Here is a 25,991-nt window from a genome sequence, read left to right as displayed (position 1 = left end):
GTCATCTTGATTATAGTCTCATGGACCATCATTTTCAGAGAGAATTTTGTAACAAACAGCCTACGCACAACAACATACTGATTACTGAACAGTTAATTCTAATTAACTTGGCTATGGGAAGAGAATTTTGATAAAGTTCTAGAATACAAATACTATTTGGTTATCCTGCACCAACAACTACAAAATAAAAAACTGCAGCAATGCTTGCAAATGAAATATCAGAGTGAAACAGATCTACTTTAAAGGAGCAAATGGAAAAATTAAAATCACAAATAATTTATTCTTCTGTTAAGAGTTGATGGAGGAGAGTTTTAAATAGCAATGAAGTACACAGTGGTGGGAAATTGGCACAGAACCTAGAAGCATTTAGTTCATACCTATGTTCCTCACATTTTCAGTTCAAAACTTGATTTTAATTTGCAACCAATATAAAAAAGAAATTTGTTCTGAATTTAAAATTATGAATGCATCTTTTTGTCTTATGCATTCAGGTACAGCTTATCATGTAAAAATATAGCAACACATAATAAACATATCTAACTCCTGGGCCAATTTTAGTTATATTTTTAAAAATATTTACCAAGACAGCCTAAATGCATGTATTTCTGTGCAACACACTCTATGGTGATGCACCTGAGCAAACAATTGCAGGTTGATCTCAAACAGTTTTGTGTTCTCTATGGCTCTGCTGTTAATCCAAGTGATGGCTAACTCACACGCAACACTAAAAATTAATGCAGTTCACAATGGAGTTTGGCATTTTAAAAAACCTCACTAGAACTTGGTCTTGGTCTCATATTAACCAGTATGAAAATGGACATAAAACAACAAATGCCTTCTTTCTTAACTCTCATATGATAAAGTTTAGACAAGGGTTTTACAAAAGCGCCTATACTATTTTTGTTACATAGAAATGATCCTACTAAAAGTTAAATACACTTATGAAATAAAATACATGTCGACCTATCTATAATTTGTTTTTAAATACTTTGTATATTCAAGCCAGGTTAAATGAACACTTTTTAAAATTCCTTGTTACTGCAATCAGAAAAAGATCACAGCTTGATTTATGTGAAACCATTACAAGACACTTACAAATCCAATCTGAACATTTTCCTGTTACCAAAATAATAATATTACAGAAAATTGCCACTGCTAGAAACCATTTTTACAAAAGAGCTTTGCACAAAATATTTAAAAATTAATTCTTTATACTAGACTGTGTTATTGTCCATGATCATCCTGTCATTAAATAGATGGGGTATTAATTCTGCATACCAGTCTGTCAAGAATGTATGTTGGGCATCTCTCTCTCATACAACAATGAGACTAACACAATAAAGAATGCATCGTGTGCCAATCTATATGGGTTTCTGACCTTGCCCAGTGCGTAGTGTACTGCCTTGCATATTCCATATGAAAAACATAATATATAAAATATTGCTGCTGTAAAAATTTTCCCCTTCCCCTTACAAAAGAATCTGTGGAAAAATATCAAATTCCCTTAACCTTCATAAACATACAATGCTGTTCACACATTTCAGCTTGTAACAGTTTGTTTGATGTACAGTTCTAAGCTCCTTGCAAAATTGAGTATTCTCTGTCCAATATTGCCATCTAGAGTACAGATGCAAAATTATTTTAGAAAGACTTTCACTTTTGTTTATAAACTAGTCCAGACAGGCAATATACTGAAAAGCAGCCATTTATCAACAATGCAGGGTTGTTTTTTCTTCTGTTTCTCTTGTTTCCCAAACTAGATAGACTAGAATATTCTCTTCAAAAGGAGATGTCCACAATACTGAAGAGCAATACAGCTGCTAAAATTTACTGGTTATTTCCTGATTTTTGTTTTTCTTTCATTGTTGGTAGTTTCCATACTGCCCCTAAGAAGAGAGAGGGAGAGAATGAATGTAAATATACTGTTGGTTTCCTTATTTTCCTAGAACAAAATAACACACCTGGAATATGTCCCAAAGTCATAAGACTTGCACATACCCCTGAATTTTCACTTCTTCTAAAGCTAAAGTAATGGCAAATGGGATATGTTTCAAAATTTCAATTGTAAACTTGACGCTATCAATTTTCTTAGAAACTAGAACTGGCAATAAAGACCTTCAGACTTTAACTTATTGTTCTGGCATTCCAACAAAACCAGCAGATTGAATCTGCTCACCATATTTAAACCCTGCACCTTCAAAACTACAGTGTTCCTACAGTGGCTTACAATTAAAACAAAAATACAGTATATAAATATATTAAAATATAAATAATTAATCTCGCTGTAAACAAGTGGTACAGTGACAATAAAGTATTTCTATTAGTAGCCCCTGTGGGATGTATTCAACTAAGTTTCACTCAGAGCAGACCTAGTGAAATTAATGGGCATAACTTAGGTAAAGGTAAAGGGACCCCTGACCATTAGGTCCAGTCTTGGCCGACTCTGGGGTTGTGGTGCTCATCTTGCTTTATTGGCCAAGGGAGCCGGCGTACAGCTTCCGGATCATGTGGCCAGCATGACTAAGCCGCTTCTGGTGAACCAAAGCAGCGCATGGAAACGCTGTTTACCTTCCCGCCGGAGCGGTACCTATTTACCTACTTGCACTTTGACGTGCTTTCGAACTGCTAGGTTGGCAGGAGGGGCATAACTCTTAGTGTCCATTAATTTCAATGGGTTTATTCTGAGTAAGTTGAAATTAATGAATATGACTAATTTAATTGATTAATTTCAATGTGTAAACACTGAGTAAAATGCAAGTTGGATACAACCTGTATCTAAGAACAGCACCAAAGCCCAGTAGCTAAATTAAATTTATTGTTTTAGTGAAATTGTATTCTTAATTTTACTCAGGCCACTTTGAGTGTTTTGTAAAAGCTGACTAGAAATGATTTTTAAATAAATAAAACAGCAGAGTTCCACCTCTTGATTCTCTGTGGCCTGGAAATATTATAAAAGTCAGAAGACAGATAAAGCTAGAAGTGAAGTTTTTATGGTGTTGCATTAAACCAACCTGCATACACTGCAGGACAGAGGGTTACATGGCACACTGAACAGCTGAGCATTTGTTAGAGACCAATAATGCACACTAACTTTGAATTTTGTTTTAGAATTTGACTTTCAGTAAATTCACTAAACATCAGTTTCGTCAGATTAGCTGTAGCCAATTTGTTCTTTCAAAGAGGGCTAAAGAGGATAAACTATAAGCCTGCAAAGACTGAAAACTGAAATGTGTAATAATTTGTACCTGAAATGACAAATTGAAAGCTAAAATATTAAAATGGGAATACAAAAACTGCACCTGGTCATATCCATAAGGCCTCTGTTGTGGTGGTTGTGGGGGCCCAGGCTGCGTAGGCCGATATCCTCCGTACTGCTGCCCTTGCCCTTGGGGATAACCGGAATACTGAGGTCCTGGAGCATTTTGAGAAGGACCTGAAATATTTTATAGAGCAAAACTGAACAAGGATCAACTCAAACCTTAAAACTACAAAGTCAGAAACAAATCATAATCATCAAACCATTTCTTTCAAAAAGTCAGAACAGGCTGTTGATCACACCCATGGGCCTTCTAATCCAGCTTCCCATTCTCACATTTCCAACTAGATGCCGTGGGGAAACCAGTAGGCAGGACTGGGTGCAACAGCACTTTCCCTGCATGGGATTCCCAAAAATGGGCATTCAGAGGCTTACTGCCTCCATCAGTGGAGGTAAAAAAAACAGTCATTGTGGTTAGTAGCCATTGCTAGCCTTTATCTCCATAAACTTGTATAATCATCTTTACAAGTTATTCAAGTTAGTGGTCATCACTACCTTTTAAGTGAGATAATTCTGTAGCTTAAAAACAACGTGAAATACTTTTGTCTGTCCTGAATCTTCCAACAATCAGCTTCATTGGATACTCTTGAATTCTACTAATATGTGAAAGGAAGACAAACTTTTCTCTATCCACTTTATCCACACCGCACATAATTTTACACCTCTATCATGTCCCTTCTTATTCACCTTTTCTCTAAACAAGGAAGGCCTAAATGATGCAACCTTTCCTCATGAATCATATAAAGTTCATGACTCTTCCTTGCATAATATTATAACTCCAGGTTTGCAAGAATGATTTCTGCTATCCTCCAGGTTTGCAAGAATGATTTCTGCTATCCTATCCAGATTTGAAAGATACAAGTCATTTTATATGGTTATCTTTCTTCTTTTACAAACATGACAATTTTGTTAAGCTGAGCTCATAGCAGTGACTTAACAAGGCCAAATTATAATTACCATGTCCCTCTGTTTAAACTCTGGAAAAAAGTACAAAGAATACAACCCTTCCCCCTCTTAATAAATACACCCTGTTGTTTTTGATTTCTGGCAACCAGTAAGAGTGTGGGTATGAGCCTAGCAGATAGATGCCCACCAAAGACAAGTGAAGAAACTCTTTTCAAAGCTTTGCTTGTCACTTTCCAATCTATCCGCCTTTTCAATAGCTTTTGGTGGCGGAATCTCTTTGTTCTACAATTGGGGAAAAACATTAGAACAAAGCTGTTGGGATCTAGTGTCCAAATTCTTTGATGCCTCCTATAAAGACTCTGCAGGATCCAATTAAACTAAAAGAGCTATGAATATCTAAAAATCAGTAGGGGAACTCTAGTATATAGCCAAGTCTATTTACGCAGTTATTAACTTAACTTGATCCAACACTAGGAAGCATATTTGTTACATATCATATAGTGAGTATGTATCTACAAGCTGACACATTTGTCATTTTGCACTGGTGAAAGACATCGATACCTTCCAATATCCTCTTTGCTCTACCGAGGAAAAAAATACATACTGCTTAAAGAAGTCTGTTCAACAAAAGCTGCAAACGTGTGGTTTACATCCACAGTACTTGGCCTCCATACTGGGTCAGATCACTGATTTATCTAGTCTCTCTCAAATACAGTAATATTAACATTTCAAATAATACTATGTTATTGGCTTGTTTAAAAGAGAATGCTGTTTAGGATGGAACCCAGCAGCTAGGAATTAAGTTAAAATTCAAGTCTCACAATGAATGTAAGTACACTACTGAACACTGCTTGCCAATGCAACAACAAGGGCTGTAGAGGGAAGGCTTTCCAGAGATGACAGATTTGCTCACTTTGTCCTACTTGCCTTATAGAGGATATCACTTCAATGGTGTACCTTAAGACACCTAAATGGATGCTCAGCGTGATGTCTGACAACTTTCCTCTGAACAGCAAACTCTCATGCCGTATCACAAACTACGCTTGGAAGTCCCATCTGTTTCAAAACTAGACATGGTGCCAGCAATGTGGAAGGAAAGACTGGTGTTCAAGGAACACCTGCTAAAAGCCTTCTTGGGCACAAAGTACTAGTACTGCAGTAGTCTGGATGCTGACCGATGTTTATTATATAGCAGTCACACTATAAAGGCTATCTAAAGTTGAGTTTAAGAAGGTACTGGTCCTCCGCAGCAGCATCTGCTCCAGCTGGTATTCAGGGATGGTGGGAATCTGTTTTTCCAGATGTTTCTGAACTACAACTCCCATCATCCTTGACTTACAACTTTATACTGTAAACCACCCTGTGATCTTTGGATGTAGGATGGTATAAAAATTTACTAACAACAACACCCTTACTTTTAGATCTGGTATAATTGAGGCAGTCTCATGTTTGTTTAATAGGCAAGACTGACTGTTACCAGTTGGGTCCATTCAATGCTGTAAGAACAAAAGGATGCTTCCCCACTCTCTCCTTTCTACTGCAGCCCCCTGAAAAGCATTTCCTGAGGCCTGGGAAATGGAGCAATGGGGCTGCAGTGGGAGGCTGGATATCGGAAAGAGCAGGAGACAACAGCTGGGTGGGTATTGCTGCCACTTACCTAGATGCTGCAGGGGCAGGGCTGTGCAGGCACACTGGCAGTGTCAGTCCAATGGTCCCACCCTGCCCTAGCATTGTTCAGGTAAGACGGCAGTGACAGCTGTGTTAGGAGGGCAGCTCCACACCAAACCAGCCACTCTTGGGAGAGTGCAAGTTACCTCTACCCAATTCTCTGCCAGCGCCCCCAATGGCATCTGATGCCTTTGTCTTGGGAAAAGTTTTTCAAGGGTGAAAGGGGCTGCAGTGGGAAGGGGATGTTTCAGAATTCCCTTTATATAAGCATCCTTGTACGAATATTGCATTGGATACAACCCAATGAATTCCTTAACCAGGCAGAAATTTGTTCACAGAAGCTTCACTTCAGTGACCTTCAGTTTGCGTGCACAGATTGCAGTCTGCATCTTAGGCAGTTATTCAATGAGGATGAAAATATCTATATTATGTTTGCTTCATATTGCAAAATGGTTCAGAGCAAGGTTAGGCACTGATCTTTCTATTTATGTACGAAACAGATTAAAGCTGTAGAAAATATTAAGAGATGCTGAAATTAGAAAAACTAGCACACCAGCAACACTGATTTTGAGAGTTGCTCAATTTGAATAAAAGCAAAAGATAAAACACACAAATGCACTCTATCACAGTCTGTTTCAATTTCAGAATTTATAGGAGACCAAAAATATTGTTTTAAATTAACGTGAAGGCTGTGATCTTGAGTTTATTTCACTTGGAAGTTATACAGAAATAAACAAGACTAACTTTCAAATAATGACAATTCAAATGTGTGTATTAGGCATATTCTACCTACGTCCTTCCCAATTACTGTGTAGGAAGGGAACTGAGCCAAAGGATGTCAAAAATGATTTTGAAACTGCTGCTTTCAAATGTTACTTTTAACAGAGTGGAGAAGTGTTATTTGAAAACAATTTTTTTCAAGGCATATGGTTTACTGGTTAGTTTAATAACAGAAGTGAAAACTCCCCATCCTCTCCCCATAGCCACATGGGGAGTGTGTGTATAATCCTGCTTTATAAACTGCCTGTGGATTTGAACCTTCTGTGACTGTTGGTTCATAAATGCTCTATTGGTGCTGGTAAATTGACATTTTGGTTCCACAGGCAGCTACAAAAGGATAAAGGAGTAAACTAAAAGCAGAAAGCCCTGTAATGGGGAAACTGTAGCCTTCCAAAAATGGCTGGATTTCACCCCCCATCCTCTCTCTGACCATTGGCCATGATGGCCAAGGCTCATGGGAGTTGAAGCTCAACTATATAGGGCCATAGGTTGTATACCCCTGACTATATATTTACTCACCATAACCTTGCTGCTGCCCAGGGTAACCTTGCTGACCTGGATACTGCTGCTGTTGATAGCCTTGCTGCTGAGGCGGTGCTTGGTAGGCTTCTTGCTGCTGAGCATATTGCGCGTTTCCTGAAACATGAGGTTAAGCAAGGACAGTTAAAGGCACTTTTTCTAGTTCTTTCCCCACTTGTTTTAATATGCACAGTGAACACCACAAAAACAAAATGAAAATCCAGTCTTGATTTCAAAAACTGAACAAAACCAAGAAAACAAACAAACCAAAACAGAAGGAATTAGGCCAAACAAACTGCAGTTAAAGCCAGATTTTGCAAGGCTAAACTGCAGCATTTTTCAGCATCTCTGCCAAATGAGCATTAAGTTTACTGGAACGTGATGTCATGACTTGATAATGCCATGACTATGCTAAATAAATAAAAAAAGGACAAAATTAAAGACAGCTACAGAGCACAAACTAGCTACACAAATCAGCAAGCTGTTTCCTAATGGCACTATATTTGTATGTACACATACACACAAAATATACAACTGGACCAATGGATTTATGTTTAAATAAAAAGGTACGATTTGAATAGATGCTAACGGTGTTTTAGTCATTTTACTGCTGTTAGAAATGACAAATTAAGGTTTAGATGTTGCAAGAAACTATTTTGAATGCTTCAAGTTCCCTGCAGTTCTCAACAGCCAGCGACTAGTAGTCTACAAGAGCTTTGCATGGGCAGGAAATAGGTTATGTTGTGCAAGATTTCGTTCCTTTGTGGAAGGGAAGAGGAAAAGGAATGTATGTGCGCATGTGTGTGTGAAGGTATATAGATACCTCCTTCGTAGTAATGTTGGGAGGAATCCTCATAAGGCCTATCGTAGCCTTGTTCAGGATACGACGGTTGCTGATAACCGTAATCACTATGACCTACATCAATTCGACAAGAGACAGGAAGAAACGTTAATGGCCTCTGAGTGAAAATCCTAAGAAGTTTTCATCTTACTGAAAAATCAGTGTCAGCTGGAAATACATTAAAAAGAACCTTCAAATTGATTTAGAAGGATTTACCAATAGGATTTCCTTTTATACGGAATTAACACGTGATATGAAAAAGTCAGCTAATGAAGTAGTTCTAGCAACATCACAGTGAGGGATAGTCTTAAGCTTCTGATCATCTTTGTTGTGGGGGGGGGTGGGGAGTACTTTTGTCTTCTTCTTTTTTTTAAAAAAGCATTTAGTCCTTTCACATGTAAATAACCTGAATTTAATTAGAATGAACAAAGAAACCAATTATCATACACCTGTTCTACTGATTTCCAATTCAAAAGCATATGCTGCTAAAAGCAGCATACACTACAATGAACTTCCGAAAAACTTCATTGCTTTTTTTGTATGGCATATCTAAAAAATAATACTTATCTTCCCCTGCCCCAATGTAACTATTATCCACAGCAATCCTTTTTTTTGGGGGGGGGGGACACAAGCAAAAGGACAGCTTTCCTTCCAAATTCTCCTTTATCGTATAAGCGCAATGAGTAAATGCTATGGACACCTGCCATTAGGATCCAGTTGGTAAAAGAAACATCCTACCTGATGCTTGCTTTAAGTTCTCACATATTTCTCCTGCTTGTAATTAGAAATCTACTTCATTAAGTAATATTGACCATGGTCAGTAATAATATGCTTCTTTTAGTTAAAAAGTAGTACTACATTTTTCAAAATGCTTTCAACTTTTGTGGCTACTATCTGTATATAAAATCATTCCTGATTATAGGCATCCCAAATTTTAATCAACTGCATATTCCATATCCTGTTACTTTTTATCAATTAAAAATGCCTTTTCATAATTAAAGACATGATTTGCAGATCATGTTATACAGGACAACTCTTGCATTTGCCAAACAGAAAAGAACAGAGCAGAACATAGTGGCTCTAATTCATCTAGCTGCAAATGGCCTTTCGAAAATGTTCACAAAAGTTACCTATGCCACAGCTGAAAACATAATTTTATGTATTTTATACCATTTATAAGCCACTCTATAGTTTACGTTATCTTGGCAGCTTACACTTTTGGTTTGGCCTTGTGCATAACATCTAGCAGCCAGATAAGACACAGTATGACTTCCAAGGGGGAGGTTGTAGCAGTGATTGATAGAATTTGAAAGAGTGCTTTTGTGTGACTCTGCCTTACCATACTTTTACATGTTACAAAACTGGCTCTAACTTGAACCATAATTAGGGGTGTGGAAATCTGATTTCCTGACATGTGGATTAAGTAAACCATGAATATGATGGTGATGAATGATAAAAATGTGGTAAAATACCAGCAAATTCTATCTGCACACGTTAAAAAAACACACCACACAATTAATTTGCAACAAATAGTTGCTCTGAAAAAGATATTATATTGTGTGCCACAAATTAATGTACAAAGTGTCATGTTAGCTCTTACAGTAGCAATGAATCCATCAATATATTTTTAATTTGCCTTTACTACCATACATTAAAATTGAATTTAAAAATTTCATTTCCTGAGGAACATCCTTGCATTTCCCTATAATATACGATAAGAATTTCTAATTTAAGAGAAAATTTTACAATGCTAAGAGCCAGAATTTGTACTTCCCAAAATTATGTGATTTCCAATATCAGATGTTAAAAGGAAAAATGGAGTTATCTAGAATTCTGCAACAGAAGCATAGAATGCAGCCACGAACTGGGCCAAAGTAATTGCAACTGCAGCTTGCTCTTTAAAACACACAGAGAGAAAATACTTTGAAAGCATATTGGTTGTTTTGTTAACAGCTCTTAAGTATTGAGCTTTAACATTTCTTTTTATAAGCAAAATGATATTGAAAAGCAGACATAGTACATGACTGCACCAAGTGTCCTACAAACAGTGAAGAATTTAATATATCTTGAGCCAAAAGAGGGAATTTTGATAAAATCTGTATCAGGGTACTAGAACTGAAGTTACAAAGTTTATACTTTGAGTGAGCTGTAAAATAAAGTTATCCGTAGGGTTTCAGATTACTGAACTTAAAAGCTTTAGTAAATATAAGAAGTGTTCTAGTGATCAGTTGCTAAAAGTTGTTCATCAAATAGCTTTATATATAACTGGTAATGGGCAGGTATGTAAAATGGGAAAATTAATATTATGAGAAATTACCATCAGGGTAATATTGCTGGTTCATGCCTTCTGGAGGACCTTGTCCACCATGACTGTATTGGTCCCCATAATAGTCTTCCTGGCCTGAGTACTGCTGTGGTGGGCCTGAAAAACCACAACCAGTCAATATGTAAATAACTTATTTTCTCTGTTAGCACGCTCACTAATTTCTCAGTTTACTATGAGAAACAGTCCTCATCTAAGACTTCCCCCACCCGTGTCACTGTGTTTCAGAAAGCATACTTAATGCTTTGTGACTAAACAGGTATGTATTATATATATACAGTAACTTGACTGAATTATATACCCAAGATGATGCGAATATAAATTTCTAAAAACAGAAAGACAATATCTATATATGTGTATATATATATACATACTTGTTGCTCTTAAGAAAAGAAAAAGTAGATAGTTGTTGAAAACCATCTCATCTTGTCTAGTGTGAAACTTGTCAATTCCACTCTACATTAGTACAGATTGTACAGTATTCCATATACTGAACATAGATTTAAGCGAAGTTTTATCTTTTTATATAACTTTTGATTATAAAAAAATAGAACAGAAAAATATATGTTTCAACATTTAATTCCAAAATAGTGACCTTTTGGCTTCAAGTACTATTTTTGGGGAAAACATAATAGTACAGGATTGGAAATAGCCACTTGTTTGGGGATTTGCCTTCATGTTCTGAGGCAGAAAAGCTTTGCAAAAGCTAACTCTTTTAGGCCTGAAATGATAAACAGAGCAGGCGGGTGCACACGTAAAATTGTGTACTATAAACTTTTGTGGCCTTCTCTGAAAAGTTTAGATAAATACAGAATGTATGTCAAGAATATAGATAGAACAGGATATAGGTAAGAAAAGCAGCTGAAAGTTTTTCTTATGTGTTAATTAATCAAGTGGTAAAATTGGCAACTTTGAATCTTACCTTGCTGTGGTGGTCTGTATGGAGGAATCTGCCTCTGTCCTATCATATGGTTTCCTTGGTTAACTTGACCCATCATTGCCATTGGTGGCTGCTGTCCCTGATAATGTTGCCCACCTCCCTGGGGCATGTTATACTGTTGTGAAGGCGGCTGCTGGTGCATCATTGGGCCTACAGTGAGAAAAGCCATAGCAAAATTTTATGCATTCATTCTAACTATAACCTACATTCAAGACAAAAAAAAAAGAAACATTAACTTTTCTAATTATCAGCTTTGACAAATAACAATTTTGGGGCACCAGAAACACAAAATGTCTTGCAAATCATTTTCTACAAGATAAACAAAAAGTAGTTTAAGACTAATATACAAAATATAGTAGTTAATAGACAAAAACAGATAGGGATAGGCAGAACCTGCTCAAAAAGAAGGATGGACAAACCTTATACTGTAAAGTGTTGAATATGCTAGAAAAGTTTCATTGGCTTCAGCTGACCTAGCATAGTACAGGATCTTGAAGACTATAATCTAAGATTTCCTGCAACACAACCTTGTGTTTGCTTTAACAATTTGCTAAAACCCTGCTTCAGGTCCTCTGTGTGAAAGACTTGGAAAACCTGTCAACATATAATTTTAGGTACCTTTTCTCTTTATTATAATCACAGTGGTGTGCCAACTCTACTTCTTCCTACCTACAGACTAAAACCTGCTATGATTTAAACAGTTGTTCACAGAAACCTTGTTTTTACTGTGTGGCAAACTGTGGAAAATCCAAGTTGCTTGGATTCACAGCTGCTCTGTCTGGCTCACTTTGCTTTTCTGAACTCTTAACTGATAAAAAACCCTATTTTTCAGACATTTTCAACAAGTAAAGATCAGAAACCAACTCTACTTTTCAATAGCATAACTCAGTTCCAAATAAACACCTTGAAATCATTTTATCTTATTTGATGAAAAGGAGGAATTTTATGCTGTGAACCACCCTGAGATCCTCAGATGAAGGGTGGTATACAAATTAATTAAATAGAAATAATAAAATAATAATAAAGAGTAGAAATTTATTCATTTACCTTGATTTGGTTGCATGGTTATATTTGGTCTAGGACCATAGTTTGCCATAGGCTGTCCTTGGCTCATTGTCATCTGATTCTGTCCAGGCATGCTTTGAGAGGATGGCACTGAATGATTATAACCTCCCATGGACCCATGACTATTTGAAGGCATGTTCATGGAACTGTTTGTCATGTTGAGCTGGTTCGGTCCAGGCCCCTGCATAGGCATGTGATTAGGTCCTTTGAAGAAAAATAATTTCTATATTAATGTCTTGAAACACACAATCACAGAGCTATGATGCTCATTTAGAAATCATCTAGGCTGCTCAATAAGGTTTGTCACTTAAACACAACACACTTAGAAGACTGAAATTTCCTGCATATTTAGTCATACTAAAGAAATAAGGTTTTGCATCACTGTTAGCATTTCCTACATTGACTAAAGCTTTGTACATGCTGAATGTAGCACTCTATTGATGACCCAAAGTCATGTTTATACAGATTTGAAACATTTTAATTAATACCCGAAATGGTTAAAACAGTGGTATGGTTAAACAATGGAATTTGTTGACACAAGATGTAGCGATAGCCACCAACTTGGATGGCTTTAAAAGAGCATTAGACAAATTCATGGTGTATAGGACCATTAATGGCTGCATTCTCCTCCATCCTTGGAGGCAATATGCCTCCGTATACCAGCTACAAGTGGAGGGAATGCTGTTGTTTGCACATCCTGCTTGCAAGCTTCGCACAGTGATCTGGTTGGCCACTGTGAGAACAAGATGCTTAACTAGATGGGCCTTTGGTCTGATCCAGCATGGCTTTTCTTGTGGTGTTATGGTATTCAAACAGTAGGGTCTCTTTGATGAAAAAACAACTAATGGTGGGCATTCCTTCTTCAATGACATTTTGTGTGCTATTGCCAATCTTTCCCCAGAAAAATACAGCCTAATAAAACTGATAAAAACATGGAATACTGTTTTGCTTTTATCCTGCAAGCACTGACATGTCACACACTTTTATTCTGTAATAAAAACTTGACTTCAAGTTTAGAACGGAAAAAATCATGTTGAGGTATTGTACACAACTTGCTTGATATACAGCCCTCCATTGTACCATACAGAAGATTAGTAGAAATTAGATTTTCTGTCTAAGTGACTTTTCCATCAGCTTCACCTCTTACATATCACACTAACTTAGATGTGATAGCATGAGATAATCTTTCAGTGAGAATTTATTCAACCACAAGCCAGTGCCTTTCTTCAGAAAGCCTTCTAAACACAGCTGTAACTGTATGGTTTCAGACAGACTAAATTTAGCCAGTTCTGTTCAGAGGAATGCTGTGTGTCAGCTACATCAAAGCCCAAGGGCAGCCTGATAAACACAGAATACAGGTCACATAGCTCTGTAGCTAACAAACTTAGAGAGCTTGTACTCAGGGGGCATTCAAAGCAGTTTTGTCATCAACAATCTTCTATCCCTTGAGCCCACATGTTGTTTCAGTTGCTGAGCAACCCTGGTGTTAATGTCTTCTTGGAGAAAAAACTTACCAGGCATCTGGCCGTTCATCTGGTTCTGCATGTGCGGGGCAGGAGGGCCCCCACCTACCATACCATCTGAACCCATATTGTGAGAACGTGGAGGTGGGGGAGGGCCGCTCTGACTCATTCCTCCTGGACCCATTGGCATATTCTGTGTGGGTGGCTGAAAGACAATTTAATGAAACAGAAGAAGTTAGTACAATAAATACCCGTCATATACATGTGGTACATTAACCAAGTTCTTCAGCATCTGCCTTGCTTCTGATATATTCAACTTCCCTCAATACCTGGTAAGGCTTTGCAGCACAGCACTATCTTCCAGTATGACTATTCCAGCACAGACTTTCTCCACACAATTCAGGCTGTTTATAGGCTGTTTATTTAGAATGTCAACCTTTTTATCTGTACCTGCTACAAAATAAATTCAGGATTTTACTTTAATGTTGAATATGAAAACAGACTCCCTAGGAAGGTGCTGGTTTCTAAGCAGTTTGAATGGCCATCTGTCATGGATGCTTTAGTTGAGATTTCTGCGTGGCAGGGGGGTGAGCTAGCTGACTTCAGGGTGCCTGTGGGGAGCATGAGACTCTTAATTGTAAGGTTGTGGGTTTGAGTCCCAAGTTGGGCAAAAAGATTCCTGCACTGCAGGGGGGTGGACTTGATGACTTTTGTCATCCCTTCCAACTCTACAATTCTATGATTCTGCTCAGGGAAGAGCATTCTATTGCACTCAAAGAAGAGGAAGCAGGCAATTTTTGCTGATTCCCCCCTCTACTTCCAACCACCTGAAAAATCTGCTCTGGAGGGTTGAAGAGGTGTGTGAGGTGGTATGCAGAATTACAGAGAAAATCTTCAAAGATCAACTCCCCTATTACATCAACAAAAGGCTTAATGCAAAAGTTTAGAGGGAAAGGAAAATAAAGGTATATAAATGCATGGCAGCCTCCTCTAGGAAAGTCAAAGAAGGGAACTTCAAAGGACAGACTACCCATCATACTTCCCATGAGAATCTCCCACGAACAGGGAAGGCTCTTATCATACAGCTGTGTAAACAGACCTGTGAAGTAATCATGAGACACTATTCCCAAGGGAAACTTACCATCTGGTGTAAACCCTGTATATACAGGGGGCATGATGGTGCAGTGGAAGTGATAAGTGGTGGTGGGAGTCACCATGCTAAAAAAAAAAGGTAAGCCTAGAGAGGAAGACTTTCTGCCCTGCCGTTTGCAGCAGAATGGCAGTATTTGCAATTTTAATACTTTTTAGTTTCTGGTTTTGGCCCAGCAGCTTTAAGTGCCTCTGAACCCAGGGGGACCACATACCCTCGGTAAACTATTTAAAACCCACGCACTCTTACCTTTTAAAAAAACCTACTGGGTAATGGGAAATGTGATGTGGATGGCCAATGCGAGGGATGCAGAGACAGCTGGACTGCCCTATACACTTGAGACAATAGCAAACTGTTAAATTTTGTTTGTTGGATCTTCTATTATACCTAATCCACCAAAACTATTCTTTTTTCACCACATCTACCTGAAGCATCTTGCACCCAAAGACATATATTGTCAATGTGGCACACCAAGGGTGGCAGTGAAACATGTAATCTAGTCATGCCCTATAGTGGCAGAGTTCTGGAAAGACGTCATTGTCTGTGTTAACTCCATCCTGGGAAAATCCTGAAAGGTCCCCTGCCTGAAACCCTGATGAACTGCTGCCAGTCAGAGCAGACAGTGCTGAGCTAAATAGATCAATGCTCTGACTCAGTAAAAGGCAGATTCCTTTGTTCCTAAGTTTCATTTCTAAAATGCATATTAGACCTGAAGAAACTATATAGCCATTCTTGTGGAACAGCTAAGTTCAGGACTGAGGTTTCAAACTTACACATCTTTCACAAACAAGATTATTAAGTGTACTTCTTTACCTAAAGAGTTGAAGTTTCCTTGGTACCCACTATCAGATCATGAAAGTCAGGGAGTGGGTTACTGAATTACCAGCAGCAGACATAACAGGAAAGAAACTATGAGTTTCACTTTTAACTAAGACACTGGAACTAAATGTGTGTAGATAAATACAGAAACAAGAGAAACAAGATTCTGAAACTTGCATCAATTCAGTACATGTCAATTCTTTTAAATAGAGAACTTCTAGTATAGGATAAATAGGGACGCGGGTGGCGCTGTGGGTAAAACCTCAGCGCCTAGGACTTGCCGATCGCATGGTCGGCGGTTCGAATCCCTGCGGCGGGGTGAGCTCCCGTCATTCAGTCCCAGCTCCTGCCCACCTAGCAGTTCGAAAGCACCCTTAAGTGCAAGTAGATAAATAGGTACCGCTTTATAGCGGGAAGGTAAACAGTGTTTCCGTGTGCTGCTCTGGTGCCGGTTTGCCAGAGCAGCTTCGTCACGCTGGCCACGTGACCCGGAAATGTCAACCCTAGAGTCTGTCAAGACAACCCTAGAGTCTGTCAAGACTGGCCCGTACGGGCAGGGGTACCTTTACCTTTTACTAGTATAGGATAAAGATTTTTTAAACATTTTAAAAATCATACTTGGTTTACATGGGTAATAACCATGCAATAAATACAGTCATTCATGCTTAAGGAAAAATATGTTTGGATCCAATTTTCAAAAAGCTAAGGCATCTAAAAACACTAAATAAGCAGGCTATGACTTTTATGGATGTTAAAGATGTTATATTAAGAAAAACATCTGCATAAAAGTGTCAAGGCAACTATTCTTTCAGACATTAGCAGAATGTTTAAGTTTGAAGAATATTAGTTTTCCCAGAGGACATGGCTGAACAAATAATTTGTTTGCTTCAAGAAGTCGATAAAGAAAAACAGGTAAGTATAAAAGAATCTGTTTTCAGTTTTCTTCTTTAGGTGTTCAGCTATTTTTTAAAAGCCCTAGCCTTTACATTTCTTCCACTCTTTCATCCATTGTCTATTTATTGCCTAACTTCTAATTCTTTTGCAATAAGCGTATTTTTTTAACTCTAGGTACAAGAAAGATTTCAGGTAGTTGCAAGCAGAGATGGGCAAATTCCCCATGCCAGGCTTGGAATTTGTCTTAAAAAACTGTTCTCCTAAAATGTAGAAAGAACTTGGATCGCCCAACAACCCCTTCCCTTCCCACTCATCTATCCATCTCTCCCCACCCACCGCACAAAAAGAATTGTGGCAACAGCAAGGGGAGGTAGAGACATCTAGTATTTTGCTATGGGTGCAAAGCAGATGCAAGAAGCACTGTGTAGTGCAACTTTCTCAACACTGGCAAAACTAGAATTCCTAGAACACCGTGCAGCTGGCATGCAGCCACAATAGTATCCTTTCTTCCCTGCCAGAGAAGCATATTTAAGAGGGTGGGAGGAAGGGACAGTCCAAGTTCCTCTCCCGCTCAGTTTATAGGTGGAGAATAGAAGCCAACCTAATTAGTCTTCCAAGCTGTATTTGGATAAAGTTCAAATTTATTATGAATAACAAAAGTAGCCAACCTGGTACTCTTCAGAAGTTTTGGGCTACAATTCCCATCAACTGGGAAGCATGACCAATGCTCTAGTCTGATGCGAGTGGCACTCCAACAGCATCTAGAGGGCACCATTTCAGCCACCTCCCAATTACAACAGGTCTGGCACCAACAGTTGCCCAAGTCAGGCACTCGCTAAAAATGTGCCCCTCGCCAGCCCAGCCTGCTACCTACGAACGCAATGGCTCCAGCTGCTGGTGTGTGGAGGCATCACTTTGTGTGAAAGTCAAGTTTGGTTCTCATCCATGGCAGCTGGCTAACCACCATCTCTACATCCCTATCTGGCCTAGGAGTTTCTTGAGAATGGAAAAAGGGCTCCTTCACAAAGCCAGGCATTTGGGGAAGGTGCTTAGGTGTTTGGTTGACCACAGCAGCTAGATAGACTTTAACAATTCTAAAGCTTACTTTTTGTGTTCTAAAAGTCCTTCTAAGCCACTCTAGCAAACTGCAGTACCACCACAGGCATTCTTGCGCAGAAAGGCTGGATCTTGTTAATGGCTTTTGGTCTTCTCTAAGAACCAAGGTGCCAGAGACGTTTGCTGCAGTGGTGCTGCTGCCACCATAGAAAATATTTTTTTGAAAAAGAGGGGGTAGTGGGGAGACAGTGTTGATGGTGCTGCACTGTGCTGTAAAGAAAAGGGTGTGTTGGGGACATCAGCAACAAAAACTAGTATGGAGGTAACAGAAAACAGTGATGTGTTTTTGGTTAACGACTCTTGGTAAGGCTGAATTTCCAAAGGTTTGTGATGAGGTACTATGAAACCATAGGACACAACCCTAGTGTGTTAAGTGGCATTTTCAACCAATAGAATATTAGGGTAACTTGCATTAAATGGGTTGGCTCCAAATAACTGTGGGTGGAAGGAAAATAGCTGCAAGTGCTTGGAGAAGAAGTTGTATTACAGCTCATGCAATGCTATGCTAAGTAGATTCTATAGCAATTATCATGCTTCCACTTGTGCAAGTAGTTATGCAACCTCTTACGCAAGCAAAAAATGGGCACCTTTGAATTTAGCTTTACTTTCCCCATGGAAAACCCTAACATGAGATCCCAAACTGCATCAGAAAAGGGAAACCAAAATAATCAAGCTGATGGAGCAACTCGTCTGAGGGAAGATTATAACCTTTGCACCTATTTAGTTTAGAGAAGATAGAGCTGTATGAAATTAAGTATAGTATAGAGAAAATGGATAGAGAAAGGTTTCTCTCTCTCTTTCTTGTAACACTAAAACTCAGGGAAGATACAGGACAAAAGAAAGTACTTCTTTACAACGTTAAGCTATGGAATTCACTCCCACAAGAGTCAGTGATGGCCACCAAACTAGGATAGCTTCAAAAGAGGATTAGACCTTTGGCCTGATCCAGCAGACTCTTCTTATGTCCTTATGCCCTTCAGCAACTGGAAGAATTAGTTGCATGGAGTTAGTATTTTAAAAACAAAATGTATCACTGTACCATATCCATAAATAGACTTGGTAATCTGTGCTAAAATAGTCAAGGTACAATCTATTTATTTATTTTATTTATTAGATTTATATACTGTTCTTTATCATAAGATCTCAGGGCAGTTCACAGGATAAAAATAAGTAAAACGAAACAGCAAAACAAGAATCCCCCTTCCCACATACACATTTAAAAGGCTGTGGAATAATAATCAGCCAAAGGAACGTTTCTGCCTGTCGCCTAAAAACATATAGTGAAGGTGCTAATCAAATCTCCCTGGGGACAGCATTCTACAAATGGAGAGCCGCTACAGAGAAGGCCCGTTCTCATGTTGCCACCCTTCAGGTCTCACATGGATGAAGCACACAAAAAAGGGCCCCCAATGAACTTAGAATCTGGGACGTTTATATGGGGAGAGGCGGTCCTTCAGGTACTGCGGTCCTGAGCCATTTAAGACTTTATAAGTCAAAATCAGCACTTTGAATTGGGCTGGATTTAATTATGACTGATCCTGTATTAAGAATTACAGCCTTTTCAATGAAATCAAGCAAGGTTCTATTTTAGTAATATACTGCAAATAGAGATATATGGGGCAGAGATGTTTGTTACAAGGTAGAAGATGCCATGCAGAAAAATTAGTACAGATATTTGTGATTAAACTTTTCTTTAGGTACATTTTTACATTAGAAAGAGCACACACAATTGTCTTTACAAGGTACTTACTGGTGGCAGTATAGATTGCATATTTTGATTGGAGTCTGCTATTGTGGCTAGGTAGACCAAGTTTGTATGCAACAATTGCTGATAACTATAAAAAAGCAGAGTATGTTTACAGTTTAAGGTTAAAGATTCTCATGTCACTACTGTCAAAAACTGCCATGTAGCTCTTCTAACGGCAGCCTCTTATGAAGACTTTGTACTGGGCTACACTTAAAAACAACTCAGAAACAGGAATTGGTGTAGAATACTCAAATTTTGGTCTCCACACAATGGCTATTAATTAGTTTTAGGCACCACTTCTAGGTGCTGCTTCTGACATCTTAAAGCTCTTAAAAGCCGTATTCCCATATATCCGAAGTACATTCCTGTGTAGATGGTTGATAGTTGAATGAGGTCTTTTGGGTAATGCTGGTTGTAGGGACCACACCATTGTCTTAACTTGCCTATTCAAAATTTTACACCATGATGGCCCACACATATGTATGTGCTTGTCACAAAACAGATATACCAGGCACGTCCAACTTTCAAGACTGCGATCCACTCCCAGTATAAAAAACTGGCAGTGATCTACCCATTGTCATTGGAGGGGTGAGGAGTGTGCATGGGGTGCGTGTGTGGAAGGAGGTGGCTAACTGGACGCGGGGGGGGGAGTTTAAATGGGGGGGAGGAAGGGGAGGCAAAAGGTCTCTCTCTGAGAAGCCAGTCGGCTTCTCCCTCACCCCAGCCAGCCCTTTCTCTCTCCTCCCTCCCTGCCAAAGGGAGCTGCACAGTTGATGCGGATCCCAATCCCTCCTTCCCCCTCCTCCCTCTGTCAAAGGGAATCACACAGCTGATGTGGATCCCGATCACAATTGCCCTCCCTCCTTCCCCCTCCCACCTTTCCCCCCATTGTCAAAGGGACCCAGTACCGGGGCTGCCACAGCAGCCAGGCCGGGGGGCAGGCAAGCAGACAAGGAATGTTGCGGCCCCCGGGCCGCTGGGTCTTGTAGCTGCTGCTGCCGCTGTCACGGCCAGGCCGGGCGACATCCCTTGTGCTTCCTGCCCAGCCCAGCATTTCCTGCTGTGGCGGGACCCAGCGCCAGAAGGCGACAACATTCCCGTGATTGACCAGGATCACTCCCACGATCTACTGGTTGCTCACAATTGACATGTCTGAGATATACTAACAAGCTAACTGAACAGAAAAAAATATTACTTGTACCAACCAATACTATACAATAATGCTATATAAGCAGAAGTTAGAGATTATGCACTTGCTTGCATAATGTGTTTTGTGCACCTGAAAAACCTGTTCTGTATGCACAGCACATTATTTTAGAGCATGGTTAAAGTGAACATGGCAAGAGTGAACATGAATTACATTCAGGTAATTAACTTACTGAGAGCACTCTGAAGTTTTGCCTTTGTTCTGGTAGTCCATTATACACTGAATGAGATGGTTGTTTTCATCCAACATCTGTAATAATAAAACAGATTCTCAATAAGGTCAATCCATTCAAGCACCCACTGAACTCTATTCTTCCGAATCTCTTTTCTTTTTGAAAGTTTAGCAAAAGACCTTTTCCTCCTTTCAGAGTCGCTGCCTATCATGGCAACAGGATTACTGATCTCAACTGGAGCTAGATTTTGTCACAATCTGTCTTTTCAACCCAGATCATAAACTTTCTTGGTCCCTCTTGTGGAATCCAGAGTTCAGCTTCATTACCACCGCTATTTATCTGTTGTACTTTTTCCTCAATAAGGGGGAGGGTACAGCAACTATGTAACTGATTTTCCCAGTGTCCCTTTTAGCTATCAAGAACTTCAAGTTCTACCACAATCTTAAGCATACTCAAACTTGAATAGTGGTATTAAGAATGGCAGAATTAGAAAAGTCAAGACAACCTAAAATCAAAGAAGCTTCATTTGAATAAGTGTGGGGAATTACAGTAGGTATTTTGAAGCAGTAAAACACTTTACTTTCCTAGTCATACATAGATTATTCCTTTCCCTCCCCACCCCCATAATAATTATTTACTCATAATTTTTAGAAGGGAAAAAAATAGGAATTTCTGCTTTCACTTCATTTTTCTTGTCTTATGCAGTCACTATAAAGACAAAAAAAATTCTACTATAACTACTATTACTTCAGTTAGTTAAAAGCATCAAATTCTTGATTCTGCACTTATGAAGTTAGGTACCAGAGATAATATAGAACTTAAAATTGTGTAGTTTACTTAAACAGAATCAATACTTAAGCACCAGTTTGAGCAAATGAAAGTACTTCACATATATTATCTTATTGTAATTGTGAGACCACCACTGATAGATCAGTCTTATTAGTTCCAAACTGCAGATGGGGAGGATGTGACTTTAGATGAAACTGTATGGTTTGAAAAATCCACCATGCCCAAAAAGAAATGTAACCTCTAGTTCAGCCATTTAGAAACAGTTCTGGGACTTCAATGAATTGGTGTTAAAACTGTAGCCTCAATGTCTGCAAAAGAATGCAGACCATCAAATTCTTAGTTAACTACCACTGCCATGAATTAAGCAACACCAGAAACCATAACATCTATATGCTTTCCACAGTGATCTTTCCAGTTCTGCAAGTGTTTCCACCGTCAGGTTTCTCAAGTTTTCAACAGTACTTTCGCATCACAAATATATCTTTAGCATCTTAACAGTCCCATACCCTATTACTAACCTATCCATAACCAGCCCACCCTCCTTTTCCATCATTTCCCCTGAAGCATAACAATTTAACTTACAGCAACTCTTTAAAATCTCCACTCTTCTAAACTACTTAACTTACTGTAAAAGTACTTCAGCTGAAACATACACCTCCAGATGCAAGTTCTTTTAATTTCAACTGTTCCCCAATTTCATACTGAAACAGTAGGTAAGAGCTATGATTTCTCTTATATTCTGCCTTCACCACTGCGTTAATCCTGAATACCTGCTCTTATATTACTCAGTAAATAATGATTTGCCCCCCCCCTCAGTAGATCATGAGTTAGCAACATGCTGGATGCTGTGGGCCTTTGGGGTGGGGAGGAGAGGTAGGAGAATCACTTATAATTAGTGGGGCATCTCTGACATTTTCACATGCATGTAACAAGATTTTCTGCAGTTTCTTGAGCAATTCCAGCTAATGCACTCCTCCTTCCCCTCCCCTATAATCCATTTAGCTCTACGCTTCCCTTCCACTCCATGATTATGTTGTTTGGGGCCGCTGCTAGAGCTTTCCCGATTTCCAACATTTTATTATTATTTATTTCATTTATACCCTACCTTCAGGGCCTTCAAGTGGCATGCCATGGTTCCCCCCTTCCTCATTTAACCCCTACCCACCCTCAAATAACCCTATTGAGTTCGGCTGAGCTGAGAAGCAGTGACTGGCCCAAGGCCACCCAGAGGCCATCAAGACGGAGTGGGCATTTGAACCCTGGTCTCCCAGGTCCTAATCCCACACTTTTAAACCTACTACTACAACCACACTGCCTATCTCGACGAATGCAAGTCACAATACTACTACTACTGACTTTTAGAAGACATCTGAAGGCAGTCCTGTTTAGGGAAACTTTTAATATTTGATGAATGATTTTGCTGGAAGCTGCCCAGAGTAGCTGGGGAAATCCAGCCAGATGGGCGGGGTATAAATCATTATTATTATTATTACTATTACTACTACTACTATTCAAAGTGGAAAGTCGGTGCAGCTGTGTTGGATATTCAGGTCACCTCCACCCTACCCCTCCCGCCAACCCCTTCATAGGGGAAGTCACAATAGCGGCCTACCTCGCAGGGCTGCCACAACTGCAACCCCTCCATTGAGCGGGGAGGTCTTGGGGCAGGGAAAGAGAAAGCGCCACATTAAAGCGGTTAAGGACTACTTTTGGGGGCTCCCAACGTCCCGAGCAGCCCCAGGCGCGAGCCGGGGCGCCGACCTCCCTCACCCGCCCCCCCTGTAATGAGCCCCAGCCCCGGCTTCGGCAGCCTGGCCCGGCCTAGGCCCCTCAGCCCACCTTCTGGATGGCAGCCGGCGTGATCTCGCCCTTCCCCCGCTGCCTGGGGGCTGCGAACGCCACCGACATCTTGGGCCCCCGCGCGAAGACGGGCCTCGGCGCGCACCGCGGCGGCTCCCCTCTCCTCCTCCTTCCTGCCCCCTCCCGCCTCTGAGGCCACAGCGGCGACAGCGGCGGCAAAGCCCTGGGAAGAACAGCAGCGAGCTGTGGAGGAGGAAGCGGTTACCCGTTGGGCCGAGCCATCGCCACTCTCAAAACAGGGGAGGGCACGGAGCAACGTCCTGGCCAACGGCGACATCGGGCGCCACCGTGCCCCGGCGGTGCGGCGCTGCTTTCGACTCAGCTCCTCGTAGCTCCGTTATCAAACGGAACGGTCCCCGTTGCCGTCCGGAAAATGCGCCCGTGATGACTGTTAGCGAGCGCACCCCTTTGCTGCGATAATGGTACGTTCCTACCCGACCTCCTTCGAGCGATGACAAATGTTACAGCCCCAGAGGAGGGGGCGGTCGGGAGAGAAGTTCTCTGTTGATCTATTCCCGCCCCTGCCTCCCCCCCCCCCATTTCCTCGCATCATTGGTCCAGCCCACTCTTTTCTGAGCCTGGCGTTTCCCTTTCAAGTCGCGAGACGCAAAGCAAGCTTCCAGCTCGTGCGGCTAAGCGAAACCCTCAGTCCCGTTTCAAGTGGGATCTTTGCTGTCTCCTTCAATGCACTGTTTCCTTCTTGGCTTGAAAGGGCGCGGGATTAATTTGAAACACACATGCCATATTTTGTGGGGGTTTTTTAAAGTATAGTTGTGAATTTTATTTTTGTAAACCGCCTTGAGGTTGCTATTGTTGTTTTACAATTATTTTACATTTTACAATGTTGTTTTACATTTTAAGAAATTGAATTAATGTTTTTGAGGTTTTATATTTTTTTATATTTTGTTGGAAGCCACCCGGATGGGCAGGGTACAAATAATAAAATTATTATTAATAATTATTCAAATACGTTGGTGCGAGTCAGGGTTGTCAACCCTCCCCCCCCCACACTTTTTTTTTTGGCACAGCCTGCCAAGTCAGCAACTGAAGCTGAACTTCTTGTTGTGCGCCTAGGGTTGCCAGATATTTTCTGGCGAGGCTCTTGTGCCAGGTAGAAGATTAGGAGTTGAAGCCTTTTCTGCCTTGGAATCATAATTATAAGGGAAACTTATGTATATTTCTACCAGCCAGGGTGCTGTTAAAAGAAATAGCTCTACCACAATAATATACACACACCAAAAAATACTTAATTTCCACCTGTTCTTTCAGCAGCTTACAATGATTTCTTGTTTAGTCTTTATAAGATGCCCAAAGCAAATAGTTGGTGATGCTTCACATATGACAGAAGGATGGATATTCCAAAGTTTAAGGGCAACAATGGAAAATGCCCAGGTCCATGTCCCATTATGTTCTGGTGCCACAAGTAAAATTTTCCCAGCTACAGGAACTGATTTATAAGTTGGTAACCTGAAAACTGCTACTTGTGGTAAGGTGCCTCACCCAGCAAACAACTTGCTTCCAGCCCTTATTTTGGGAGGTTTTCCTCTGCTTCTACCTGATTACTTTCCATTGGTACTTCATTATATTCATTTTAGAATCAAAAAAGGAATGGGGAGGGGGAAATCTTGCATCTCCACGTGCATGGTACAAAAAAAAAACAAATTTTATAGAATAGATAAAAATAATTAAGTCATGAGTTTTGGCAAATGTCAGGGTAAAAAGCAGGAGACAGAACAATTATCCTGTTTAAGCTACAGCTTTCAAAACAGTTTCGCTTGCTTTAATTTAAGGTAATAAATTCACACTGAGTAGTCAGTTATCAATTCTGCAAGTATATTCCTGTTTTTACTCTACTTATTAATAGTATTACAGCTGGCCATGCAAAGAAGAAGAAGAGTTTGGATTTGATATCCCACTTTATCACTACTCTAAGGAGTCTCAAAGTGGCTAACATTCTCCTTTCCCTTCCTCCCCCACAACAAACACTCTGTGAGGTGAGTGGGGCTGAGAGACTTCAAAGAAGTGTGACAAGCCCAAGGTCACCCAGCAGCTGCATGTGGAGGAGCAGAGACGCGAACCCGGTTTCCCAGATTATGAATCTACCGCTCTTAACCACCACACCACACTGGCTCTCACACTGACAAAGACTGCATTGCAGCAGTCTAACTTCAAGACTAGAAAGACTGTAAAGACATTACCAATACTGTGCCTCTAGTCTGCAGAATGTTGCCAACAGCCTCATATATAGATGTTGAATGGTAAACATTCTGAAATTGAACCATGTTGCACCCAGCAGAGAAGGTGCAGTTATCATTGTTACATTCTGTGATGTCCTGGTTAGGGACCCAGAAGAACAATTTGATTCTGATCATCTGAATGTCTGTTAGTTTCTGCAGCTGTGCCACCAAGTCTTCAT

The 25,991-nt window shown here is 40.0% G+C and overlaps 1 protein-coding gene across 4 annotated transcripts; it reads right to left on the bottom strand.

Moving 5' to 3' along the window:
* Positions 1 to 260: 260 nt before the first annotated feature.
* On the bottom strand, positions 261 to 24,041 carry SS18 (SS18 subunit of BAF chromatin remodeling complex). Of its 4 annotated transcripts, none has more exons than XM_083517788.1 (11): positions 23,555 to 23,864; positions 20,927 to 21,003; positions 19,551 to 19,635; positions 13,873 to 14,026; positions 12,341 to 12,562; positions 11,276 to 11,443; positions 10,348 to 10,452; positions 8,013 to 8,105; positions 7,190 to 7,306; positions 3,300 to 3,433; positions 261 to 1,886 (listed from the first exon to the last, which is right to left on the bottom strand). In XM_083517788.1, the coding sequence occupies exons 1-11, from the start codon at positions 23,621 to 23,623 to the stop codon at positions 1,860 to 1,862; spliced, it is 1,251 nt and encodes a 416-aa protein (XP_083373914.1). In that variant the 5' UTR covers positions 23,624 to 23,864; the 3' UTR covers positions 261 to 1,859. The 4 variants fall into 4 exon arrangements, with proteins under 4 accessions (XP_083373914.1, XP_083373917.1, XP_083373915.1 ...); XM_083517791.1 differs by having other exon boundaries at positions 13,873 to 16,007; positions 16,367 to 19,635; positions 23,555 to 23,701; XM_083517789.1 differs by lacking the exon at positions 8,013 to 8,105 and having other exon boundaries at positions 23,555 to 23,890.
* Positions 24,042 to 25,991: the final 1,950 nt, after the last annotated feature.

Source organism: Podarcis liolepis, assembly GCF_965112155.1.
Source record: "Podarcis liolepis genome assembly, chromosome: 8".
Classification (NCBI taxonomy): domain Eukaryota; kingdom Metazoa; phylum Chordata; class Lepidosauria; order Squamata; family Lacertidae; genus Podarcis; species Podarcis liolepis.
This window is presented reverse-complemented; position numbering and strand designations above follow the sequence as displayed.

Coding starts and splice junctions, on each gene's coding strand:
- SS18 (XM_083517788.1), bottom strand. CDS start 23,623: ATGTCGGTGGCGTTCGCAGCCCCCAGGCAGCGGGGGAAGGGCGAGATC. Junction 21,004..23,554: donor CGCCGGCTGCCATCCAGAAG/GTGGGCTGAGGG, acceptor TTATTATTACAG/ATGTTGGATGAAAACAACCA. Junction 11,444..12,340: donor AACCATGCAACCAAATCAAG/GTAAATGAATAA, acceptor TTCTCACTGTAG/GCCCAATGATGCACCAGCAG.